The sequence below is a fragment of the Mytilus trossulus genome, chromosome 13 (genome assembly GCF_036588685.1).
Source record: "Mytilus trossulus isolate FHL-02 chromosome 13, PNRI_Mtr1.1.1.hap1, whole genome shotgun sequence".
NCBI classification, from domain to species: Eukaryota; Metazoa; Mollusca; class Bivalvia; order Mytilida; family Mytilidae; genus Mytilus; species Mytilus trossulus.
The window spans coordinates 35,824,033-35,836,810 of NC_086385.1; the positions used below are offsets into that span (position 1 = coordinate 35,824,033).

General features: G+C 31.4%; 1 protein-coding gene across 1 annotated transcript; it reads right to left on the reverse strand.

The window, feature by feature from the left end:
• Positions 1-7,979: 7,979 nt before the first annotated feature.
• LOC134694982 (uncharacterized) lies at positions 7,980-10,583 on the reverse strand. The gene is made up of 2 exons (XM_063556105.1): positions 10,224-10,583; positions 7,980-8,128 (listed from the first exon to the last, which is right to left on the reverse strand). Exons 1-2 carry the CDS (start codon positions 10,522-10,524, stop codon positions 8,094-8,096), a joined length of 336 nt encoding a protein of 111 aa, XP_063412175.1. The 5' UTR covers positions 10,525-10,583; the 3' UTR covers positions 7,980-8,093.
• Between the last annotated feature and the right edge of the window lie 2,195 nt (positions 10,584-12,778).

Genomic DNA, 12,778 nt, shown 5'->3' on the forward strand with positions numbered 1-12,778 from the left:
GGTTGTTTTTGTTTATGTGTTACATTTTTGTTTTTCGTTAGTTATTTGTACATAAATAAGGCCGTTAGTTTTCTTGTTTGAATTATTTGACATTGTCATTTCCGGGCATTTTATAGCTGACTATGCGGTATGGGCTGTGTTCATTATTGAAAACCGTACGGTGACCTATAGATGTTAATTGTTGCATGTTTCATGTTGGTCGCTTGTGGAGAGTTGTCTCATTGGCAATCATACCACATCTTCCTATTTTAAATACTTTAAACAACATGGCAAATACTTGAAAATACATTTGATAAATTGTACCTATAACATGCAATAGTTGATATGTCAGTGTAATGAGAAATAAAATGCATTTAAGTAAATGATTTAAAATTGTCTTAGAATTTATTTCTTTAAATTCTTCAAAGGTACAAATTTTATTGTACCAGATGCGCTGTTCGATAATAACTGTGGCTTCTGTGGACCAAATTATAGCCAAATAGGGAAATGTGTTGAGTTTTTAAAACAGAGCCAACATCGGAAACCAGGTATTTCGTCAATTTAACAGCTCATTATTTGGGAGGGAGCATGATTTTATTCTTTTAAAAGCTGATTAATGAATTTTGACTTTCACCTTTTTATCTTCTGTCTCATTTCAAAATGTAAATTTTAACAGTTGTTATAAAAAAAATCAAAATAAGATATCTTAATTGTCAAATAGTTATCAAAAGAACCAGGTTTATACTTTAGTACGCCAGACGCGCGTTTCGTCTACATAAGACTCATCAGTGACGCTCATATCATTATAGTTATAAAGCCAAACAAGTAAAAAGTTGAAGAGCATTGAGAATTCAAAAGTCCGAAAAGTTGTGCCAAATACGGCTAAGGTAATCTATGCCTTGGATAGAACAATCCTTAGTTTTTCGGTAAATTCAAAGTTTTGTAAACAATATAAAATAATAGAAAGCAGCGACTACTTTCAAAATGCATAAAAAAAACACACGTTTGGCATCAATTTCACAGCTTATTAATTGGGAAGTGGTATACTTTTGTTCTTTTTAACGTTGACCTAAGAGTTTTGGATCTCACTTTTGTATCTTCTAACTCATTTTGAAAAGTAAATATGATATCTTGGTTGTCAATAATTTTGAACAGAAATTATTGTTCAAATTATAAGTAAATTCAATTTTCCTCGCAAAACAACCCTACTTAATTCCAAATGACATAGAAACACATTTGGACGTTATGTAAATAAAAGGTTTGCGGGATAAAGCCTTATTTACGTTGATGTGGTAAGTGAACATGACCTTGTGATTCTTTATTAAAAACTAATAAAGGAAGGATTGATGGAAAGTGTTGGTACGTGATCAGAGCCACTATACATATGGCCCCTGCTTTTGTAAAAATAGAAAACATTGTTAATCCTTGCAAACTGTCAATGAAACGTAAAAAGATCAGTATATTATTATGTATTATGGCCTCCATAAATGATTATAGAGAGGTGAAAAATACCAGAAGAACATTGAAACTTATATGTCGAAAATAAATTGACAGCAGCACTGCTAAAATAACCAATAGACAAACAATAGTTCGCAAAACATAACATAGAAAACTAAAGACTTATCAAAACAATCACAAGAGATAACATTACTAAAAGATGGTAAATGTTGTACTTTTTTGACACAATTATGCATGTTATATAAGATCAGACACTTTGTTTATATGGCATTAAAAACTGTAACATAAGGACTGCAAAATATAATAAAAAGCATATAGTTTTATTCCATTGTTAACATAAAAATAAATCTTATAAAATATTGTCATCTATGCAATAGTTTACCAGTACTAACTGTTGTATTGATGACATCAACATTTATGATATGAATATATTAAAGCAGTCATGAATTTTCAAAAGATCCTAATGTCTTGATTTATAAAGTTTTTCTGAAATATATATATATTGTCTTTATTATAAATTCAAGCAATTGGAAAACAAAACTAAAATCTGTTCTCAAATATCTATATATTAGCATGTAATACTAATGATCATTTTAAAGAAGAAAAAGATGTAATGTGGATTCATATATTTTTGTGGGTACCAATTGTCGTGAGTTCATGAAAACTTGCATATTCGTTGATATTTAATTTCGTGGTTTTGACAAAGTCTAAAAGTATTTCTTTAGGAAATTAGTAATTCTTTAAAAACGTTCATGAAATTTTGAAAGATCATAATGTCTTCATTTATTAAGTTTTTTTGAAATATATATTAGTTTATTTTTATATTATATAAATTCCAGCAAGCGTAAGTAAAATCAAACACAAAACAAAAATCTCTGCTCAAATATCTTCATATGCGAAACTGATGTTCATTTTAATGGAAAAACCCATAATACTGATGATTCGTTTATTTTAGTAGGTACAAATATTAAAAGATTAATGAAAAATGTTTATGGACATTTCATTTCGTAGTTTTGTGGAAGAGTGCATACAATAGATATAGGAAGATGTGGTGTGAGTGCCAATGAGACAACTCTCCATCCAAATAACAATTTAAAAAGTAAACCATTATAGGTTAAAGTACGGCCTTCAACACGGAGCCTTGGCTCACACCGAACAACAAGCTATAAAGGGCCCCAAAATTACTAGTGTAAAACCATTCAAACGAGAAAACCAACGGTCTAATTTATGTAAACAAAACGAGAAACGAGAAACGAGAAACACGTATATATTACATAAACAAACGACAACTACTGTACATCAGATTCCTGACTTAGGACAGGTGCAAACATTTGCAGCGGGATTAAACGTTTTAATGGATCCAAACCTTCTCCCTTTTCCTGAAACAATAGCATAACATCACAGCATAGAAAAACACACGATAAAATATCAATTGGCAGACTTAACTCAATCAAAAAATATATGATTACACAATACAAGCCTATATCCTGTATATAGAATATGTTATTCGTTGAACATTTAATTTCGTGATTCACTTTCACCACGAAAAATAATATCCAACGAATAATAATGAACCAGATTACCTTTTTCTTCTAATTATATCGGGTGTCAAATTTTGGCATTCAATTGCAACGTTTAAACTCAAAGAAAACTAAAGACTTAGCAACACTAGCTCCACCAAAACTGGGGATGATCTCAAGTGCCCCGGAAGGGTAAGCAGATCCTGCTTCACATGTCGCACCCGTTGTATTGCCCTTGGTATTACAAACCCGGTCAACAGTCTATTTCGGTTGGTTGGTGACTATATAAACATTTCAAAAAAATATATTGAAAAGAGTTCTATAATAAGTGTTTCAAAAATGTGAAAATTAACTAGCCTGGATTTAGAATGTTTCAGTCTATTCATATTTAACCTTTAAATTTGTGTAAATTGCTACCTGCTGTTCATACAAATGTGTTAGTATCAATACAAGTCGAGCATTACAAATCGTCCGTATATTAAATGTGTACATTTTATTGATTGCATAATTTTACATTTGTCATTTGGGCCTTGTACAGCTGACTATCAATATGAACTTTGCTCATCATTGAAGGACGTACAGTGACTTAAAATTGTTATTTTCTGGAGAGTTATGTCATTGGCAATCATACCACATCTTTTTTTTTATATGTTATAAAATGTTTTCTTTAACTATGTGTAAACTTGAATGGAAACGGGGAATGTGTCACAAAGACAATAACCCGACCATAAAGCAAAAAGCAACCAAAGGATCGCATCCGAAGTCACACTTCCGCGGCTAGCCTTTAAATAAAAATGTGAAACCTGTTTTTTTATGTTTTGTTTTTATTTCCTGTTTTTTTTTTATTTTGATTAGATTGAGTTTTTGTTATTCTAACAACATTTAATTTTTAACCTACGTAGATGTAATAGCAACAAAATAAGGTTCTATTTGAAACACACCATGATAAATTGTATTTGTAATATCTGCCCTGTAAATAGTTATCAAAAGTACCAGGATTATAATTTTATACGCCAGACGCGCGTTTCGTCTACATAAGACTCATCAGTGACGCTCAGATCAAAATAGTTAAAAAGCCAAACAAATGTAAGTTCACAATGGCGGATTTCAAAATACAGGAAACCCGGTTTGCGGTTTACATTTATAACCTCATTTCTTGATTCCTCTTTTCGCAATGATGCTTTTGTTCTCTCTTTGACTTTTTAGCTTGATTCTTTTCTTTCTTTTGTATCTTCCGACTCACTTTTCATAGTGAGTTTCAAATAGGATATAGGAATCTCGTAGGTATTGAAATGATATGTATTTTTTTTATTTGAAAAATAAAGTAAGACGTTTTTCCAGTTTTCTACTGAAATTTAGTTATGGAATAACTAATCGAAGAATTCAAATAGAGAAAAATATTCAACGCGTGACCGAACAACACATTAATTCGCGAATGCGTAAATGGCAAATGGCTTTTTTAAAGAAATTAATGTATAGCATGTAAGGAACTATATCGTGTTTCTACGCATTCAAAATTTCTTTTGATCCGTCCGTATCGACGTCTTGACAAAGCCTATTGTTGTATGACGTCAGAGAGTGAAATAACAACGTTTATTTCACATGTGAAATTATCGGTTTTTATCTAACTTGGAAATCAATGAAATTCATAGCAACCAATGTAATAATATAGGTTTATTCAAAATCATAGGTCGTAAACAAAATAGAATGCTTATAACATAGCAACAAGAACCACACCGAAATCGGAAATAACGTGAGATCCCATCCATTACGTGTCACCCGTAGTGTTACTTATGTGACTACACCCCCGGTTGAAAAATATAATTCAATATGCTACATTAAAAAAGTACGAGATTGTGCATGCATGTTGTTGTAAAAACAATAGGAATATAATCTACATTGTCTAGAGGACTTGCAGGTTAATTACAGATAGAAGGATAAAACAATGGTATTTAACATAGTTTCTATCCAAATCAATATACGTTTGAAAGGAGACATCTTAAGATGACTTTTGCTCGATCGAGTTCCAATAATTGTTTTATTTATGATATTTTTGAGATGGCTGGCATGCAGGTTTGTTTGGATAGGTAACGATATCAGAATATTATAATAAAGTGGGCTAAAATTTTATATATATCGAAGGGATCAAAATGATTAAAAACTGATGAATAACAATATTGATAATGCCTTTGCTGTTCCAGTTTTGTGGTAAGATAAACATCGGTCCATTTAACAAAAAACGAGTAAATGTTATCATAAGTTATGCCATACACAGGATACAAGTGAGGTGTTTAGCTAACTGTAAAACCAGGTTGAATCCACCATTTTGACATAAGAAATGTCTGTTCCAAATCAGAAATAAAACAGTTATTGTCCATTCGTTTCATGTGTTTAAGCTTCTGATATTGCAATTTGATAAGGGACTCTCCGATTTGATTTTCTTTCGAGTTCGGTATTTTTGTTATTTTATTTTTTCAGTATAGCTTACGATATTTTTTGGGCTATAAGCCCACAAATGGTTGTGGCTAGCTAGAACATTAAAATAGATATGAACTTCAACATTTTATTTTTATCCGAATCCAATTTCAACTCCGGATGTTTATGTAGTCGATTAAATTTAGCTTTTGGCGAGACTTTTTCATCTTGAAAATTTACAAGCCTGAATTAAGAATGTGTTAATTTATTCATACTTTAACCTTAAACTTTGTGTTAATGAATACATGCTGCTTGTTAGATATACTATTACTGGTTATATCATGACCAATCGGTCATTTTAACAGGTAAATAAAGGTAACGGAAATATACCGCTTTTCAAAATCCATAAATTAATTGAGAGAGAACAAATCCGGGTTACAAACTAAAACTAAGGGAAACACATTCCCTATGAGATAAGAAAAAAACAACGGAACTACAAAAACATTAAAGTGCAACAAAAACAAATGCAAATTTACAGAGAAACGGACTTTTTAACAACAAATGACTTTCTATGGCTAGTTGAACCTGGTTACATAACTAGCCAAACCTTCTGCTTATATGGCAATGTTAACAATTTCGCTAAAATGACAACCCTGAGTGACAGGAATACAGTACATACAAACATGTATAAGCACCCGGCCACGTCCACTTGTATTTTTTGTCTATCTGATGAGTTAAGCCTTTTTCAACTAATTTTTATAGTTCGTTCTTATATTGTACTGTTATACCACTGTCCCAGGTTAGGGGAGGGTTGGAATCCCGCTAACATGTTTAACCCCGCCACATTATTTATGTGTGTGCCTGTCCCAAGTCAGGAGCCTTTAATTCAGTTGTTGTCGTTTGTTTATGTGTTACATATTTGTTTTTCGTTCATTTTTTTTACATAAATGAGGCCGTTAGTTTTCTCGTTTGAATTGTTTTACATTGTCTTATCTGGGCCTTATATAGCTGACTGTGCGGTATGGGCTTTGATCATTGTTGAAGGCCGTACGGTGACCTATAGTTGTTAATGTTTGTGTCATTTTGGTCTTGTGTGGATAGTTGTCTCATTGGCAATCATACCACATCTTCTTTTTTATTTACAAGAGCACTCAGCACAGACATACGCATAAACAATAACGCAACCAATGTGACATCAGTTGTTCTGGAAGCAGATCATGTACCATATGTTGAACCTGTCAAGTTGTTCATGGTAGTATATACCCGGTTATAAGTATGATTAGTAAGGTCACATTCGGGATAGGAGAAAGGATTGTAGTTACGACATTAAAAAAAATAATTTTCTGCTACCATTTGTAAAACAAATATTCCATAATGGCCATGATGTCGTCTGATTAACTTACGAAGGGATAATTTTAACTTCACCAATTGAAATGAGTGGTTTAAAACATACATTGATTATTGATAGTAAAATGAAATGCGTTTATTGGGTCTTTTTAGTTTTAAGTTTCGATGGGAAATTTAAACGCATTGCATTCCTTGTTATTGTTTACTACAAAACAAGAAAATTAATTCGCAACCTTTTCTTAATTGTGAACTTTTCATTTCTATTTAGCAACATACCAGCAGCGCCTGCATACGAAGTTTTTATGTCACAATTGATAAGATATTCCCGAGCATGTATTTCTTATCGGGATTTCCTCGATTATGGGTTACTGCTCACAAGTAAGCTATTCAACCGAGTGTTCCAAATTATGAAGTTAAATTGATCACTTCGTAAATATTACGGACGCCATCACGAGTTGGTTGACCGTTATTGTTTATCCGTTTCACAGATGCTATCGACTATGTTCCTTACAACTGCAACCCTTTTTCTTTTCTCGATTGTGACCTACCCAATTAAACTAATTATAACTACCGGGTTTATAATTTATTAGCAACATGACGGGTACCACATGTGGAGAAGGATCTGTTTAACGTTCCGGAGTACCTGTGATTACCCCCTAGTGTTTGGTAGGGTTCGTGTTGCTTAATCTTATGTCTTGATGTCTGTGTTGTGTCTTGTGTACTATTATTGAAATAAAGATGAGAATGTTTGTCTTTTTTTCCTTTTTTGCAATGGCATTGTAAGGTTTGTTTTCGATCTATGAGTTTAAATGTTCCTCTGGTATCTTTCGCCCCTCTTCCAATACCTTATAGGCTTCAAATCAAATGAATTGTTTTTGTTTTTTATACCTGTATATCCTTTTTTTTTCATTTTTTCAGATTTCATAATTTTTTTTTTTTTTTTTTTATATTTCATTTTTTTTTATTTTTCAAACTAGGTAATAAGAATAGCACAACGGAAGTTTTGATTAAAAATTTAATTGCATTTGTATATTAAAGTATTTTCTACGTTTCATACTAATTTGTAATCTTACTTTTGAAAGGGTCATGTTTTAATATGTACAGTTGGTTTAAAAGATTCATGTATTCGACCATAAGTTCAACTTCTGTCTTCGAAAATTACTTCTAGACTACCAATATCCAAGTCTCGTGTTAACACATGACTGTACCATAATGCAACAGTTTCAATTATTTGTAAGTTTGAGCAAAATTAAGACAAGATTGATTTAAAGCATCATTTACTTCATAACAATTATCCATTTTTGACTTCTGCATTATCAATTTAAAAAACGTCTTCTAGTCTTTGGTAATATCAAGTAACTGTCTTTGGTATCTTCATAAGGCCTTTCCGACTAAAAACCCGAGAGCCACTGAAACACAACAACATATTTAACGATTATTAATCATAATCTAAAAGTAAACAATACATCTTATACAATGTATAATTACTCAACAATGTAAATTTTAATCCGTGTACATGCAAATCAAAAGTTAAAACAACTCTGACTTTTTCTATAGTTGTCTTATCCTTTTCTATTTTTAATTGTTTTGTTTGTATTATCACTTCTTGCTATATGTAATTTTTTCATGACATTTATTTTAACAATAATTAAATTCAAAAGTAGTGCTTGATTTTAAAACGTTGATTTCAGATAGTTTTTGTAATAAATGTTGCAGAAATGAATAATATTAAAATAATAAAATTCTACAATTTTTTTTATGTTTCTTCTGCAAAATTCGTCTCTATTTCTTTACATGTTCATGTGTGTGTTGGTTCCAGACCGTATGAGTATTTGGACCGTACGCGTACGGTCCGGACCGTATACGTATACTCGTATGGTCCGACCATACGCGTACGGTTGGACCGTATGAGTATACGCGTATGGTCCAGTACGAGCTGACCATACATGTTATTGTTAACGGGTTATATTTAAACATTTATCACAATTTTTATTTTTATTTTTATAAATTGTTATTATTACAATTAGATTAATAAAATGAACAAATGAACACTTGAAATTAAATATTCGTTTAATTGTATATTTGAATCCTGTTTGGTACTCTCGACCAAGGTGGCACTTGCTAACACAAGTTATGTAATATTTTTTACATTTACATGTTTGCAGTTCATTCATGTTCCTTTGCATTTGCAGTTTTTGTAAAGTTTCTAATATTCTTAACAATTGTCCTCCCACATTATGTTTACTTCCGATATCGTCATTCAAATAATCAATGTATTACTGATCAACATGCTAAAAACAAGATGTTAACTATTTAATTAGCGTGATTTTTTTAAATACATGTTTTAAAAAATAAAGTTTTTATTTCCATTACAATTGAACTTTTCCATATTAATTTGAGAGTTAGGTTATGTAATCTGTTATATGCATTTGTAACTAATAAACTTAAGCAACTTCTTAATGATATTAATCAGACCGTACGCGTACGGTCCGACCGTATGAGTATTTTGAAAAGGTACGCATACGGTCCAGACCGTACGCGTACGGTCCAAATACTTATACGGTCTGGAACATGTATGTTGTCGGACAATTGGTGTGATTCTTATATTGCTTTAAAGAAATGTTTGAAAAAAACAGAACGTATAAAAGTAATCGTTAATTCGTAATTGATACATCAATTCTCAGTCTGACAGTGGCCGGAGCTTTTAAACGATATCTGTATAGTATACAGATACAGCATAGCGATGTCTGTAGGGCTGAATCTGTATATTAGAACACCCAATTGCAGGATAAATAACATTATATAGATTGCTTTGTATCAAAATGATTTATCTGGTTAAAGAAAATATTTAAGATTTATAATATGCAATACTGATGTTTGGCGTTAATACTTTAAGATTTGCGATTTCATTCATAGGACCAATAGATATTCCTTTTCATCGAAATCCATTAAGTATAAACTTATTTTATTTGTTATAATTAAAATCTTTAAAACTTGTTCGATAATGAATTATCAAATGCAATAAAACGTTTATTTTTTTCAAACTGCAAAATAATAAATACTAGGACTATTTTCTTGCACAATATCCCCACCACCAACCAAATCGACTGATTATTGTAAACTATCATTTAACAATAGAATGAAAGAATCCTTTGGAAGTTTTAAGTTTAAGTTTAGTATTGTTTTAAATCCTTAACATGCTATTTATTAAATTGTTTAATACATGAATATCAATTATATGGTCATTTCTATAAATTTTCTGTTTACAAAACTTTTAATTTTTCGAAAAAATAAGGATTTTCTTACGCCCAGGAGTAGATTACCGTAGCCGTATTTGACACAACTTTTAGGAATTTTTGGGTCGTCAATGCTCTTCAACTTTGTATTTGTTTGGCATTTTAACTGTTTTGATCTGAGCGTCACTGATGAGTCTTATGTAGACGAAACGCGCGTCTGGCGTATTAAATTATAATCCAGGTACATTTGATAACTATTAATACTTACTCGATGGTAATGTTGACCCACTAAGAAAGTTATTTAGGAATCCTCTACCTCCGTATGAGTACGGTGTTACATGGCGGTGGTAATTTACTGTATTGTGTGGATGATGTATTCCACCATACGCCGGAAAAGCTGAATAAGCACCTCCAAAACCTGGAAATCTGCTGTACGTGCCGCCAATATCACCAAACCCATAGCCACCACGATAGGATGATCTGAAGTTATGAAAACCATATGGTAAAGCAGACGACAACATGAGTGAAGCGCTAAGCACAACACAGACAGTGGTAAAATGTATAAACATGTTTGTCAATTGAATAGTAAGTGGTTTGTTCAACAGGAGAAGATATTCAATGTTGTTGTCAACTGATGTTTGGGTAGGCTTTATATATCATTGAAACGTATATTATTCATCACTTTATTTCCGATTGCGTTACTGTGTAGACGATCGTCATTCACCACATTACCGTGCTGTGTAGTTGATGTTTCAATTAACCCACATGACATCGGGTATGACAGCATTCTAGCTTGAGGCACATGTAATACGTTCTGATATATATGTAACTTTTACACTTTGTCAATGGACGACTCTGTCGATTAAATAATTATATAACTGAATATTTACTTGTCATAATAAAAAGAAAGATTTATTTTAAGTTTTGAAAATTAAATAATACCAATTGCAACATGGAATACACTTACATGTATCCGTTCTATGTCTAGGTTATGCAAGTACACATGATTTATGGTATTTTATGCATATGTGTGACAGTATCGTGTATATGTAGTTCCAATACATTTAATGACTGTGGTCATATACAGAATATGGACAAACTATGGGAAATGAATTGACTAATCGTGGATTTTCGTCGCCCAGATTCGTTATTTCCATTTCATATATTCAACTATAAACACGGCAGTGAGTGTGCATGATACATATTTTCATAATATTAAATGTGTCAACCTTTTCGCATCACCATAGTGCATCTATACATATAAAGTAAAATTACAACAACAACAAAAACTCAATGGAAAATTCAAAACAGAGAGTTTCTAATTACATGGCAAAATCAAAATCTTCAACACATCAAACGAATCTATTACAACTGTCATAGTCTTGATTTTTACAGACATTTTCTTAAAATATGGTGAATTAAAAAACTCCCCAAACACTGTTTTTCTTATGTCCCCTACTCCTTCGTAACCGTAAAAGATTACGACAAATTTATTTTTACCAAAGTTTTTATCCATTCGTTTGATGTGTTTGAGCTTTGGATTTTATCATTTGATTAAGGACTTTCCTTTTATATTTTTCTACAGAGTTCCGAATTGGACTATCGTTCCCTTTTTGTGAAATTTGTACCTATTATGTGTGTTTATTCTGTTCATCAATCGTTGACAATATATTAGAATTTGGTGCAACTGTCACACAATTGAGAGGTTAAGCTCTATAAAACTAGGTTTAATCCACCATTTTCTACATAAGAAAATGCCTGACCTAAGTCAAGAATATAACAGTATTTTTCTATTTGTTTGAAGTGCTTGAGCATTTGATTTTGCCATTTGAAAAGGGACCTTCCGTTTCGAATTTTCTAAGAGATAATTGTTTTTGGTAATTTTACTTTTTACAGTTATTGGTTTTTGCTTGTGATGTTTGTTTTGTCAAATTGAATTTTTCCATGGCGTTCTTGTTGGTGATTTTCATAACCAACTATATGGTATAATTGTTTTCTCATCGTTGTAGGTAGTAAGGATGCATATCATTGCTTACCTCTATTTCATTTCAAGTGTCTCAATGGCAATCATTTCACATCTCCTAATTTTTATTGAAAAAAAATATGCTAGATATACTTACATATCATATGGAATAACGTTTCTCTCAGTACATGTTTAGACCTTCTGTTTGTGTCTTCAGTGTTTTCCTTGACTGTTTTGTGTCGATTAATAAAGTTTATTAACTTGTTGTATTTATATGTATATATTTTTTTTATTCTAGTTTATTTATATGTTTTTTTAGTTTGGCACCACGTTCAATTTCATTGAACTTGTACACATTCTGTGTAAGTGCTAGCTAAAGAACGCCTCCGGGAGCTGGATTTTCTCGCTGTGTTGAAAGCCAATAAGTGGCCTTCGGTTGTTTTCTTCTCGTTGGTTAGATAGTTGTCTCTTTGACACATTCACCCTTTTCAATCTCAATTTTATTAATGATAAACTCATATTTCAATTATTTGGTTAGCACTATTAACGTAAATCCTTTACTTAATTATATCATAGATATGAAGATTTGGTTTTGAAGTTTGGCTGTACCTGTAAAATAAAACTTCTTCCAACAAAATTTGCATATTCTAATTTTCGTTGCGTTTTTTTTACCGATTTCGTAAATTTGGATACAATTCTGGTAAACTTATAGTTATTCTGATTAAACCTATTATAAAATGGTCCCAGTCTAATACAGTTCTTAAATCTTTAAATATTGTCTTCTTCGGTATAAATTTAAATACTGTTATAAGATTATTTAAACCCAACTATATATGATAAACAATCACAATTCCAGCTAT

Bases quoted from the DNA above. Each gene is read 5' to 3' on its own strand.
- LOC134694982 (XM_063556105.1), bottom strand. From the start codon at position 10,524: ATGTTTATACATTTTACCACTGTCTGTGTTGTGCTTAGCGCTTCACTC. The intron at 8,129-10,223 runs GTAAGTATTAAT...GTTGTGTTTCAG, and splicing joins TGGGTCAACATTACCATCGA to TGGCTCTCGGGTTTTTAGTC.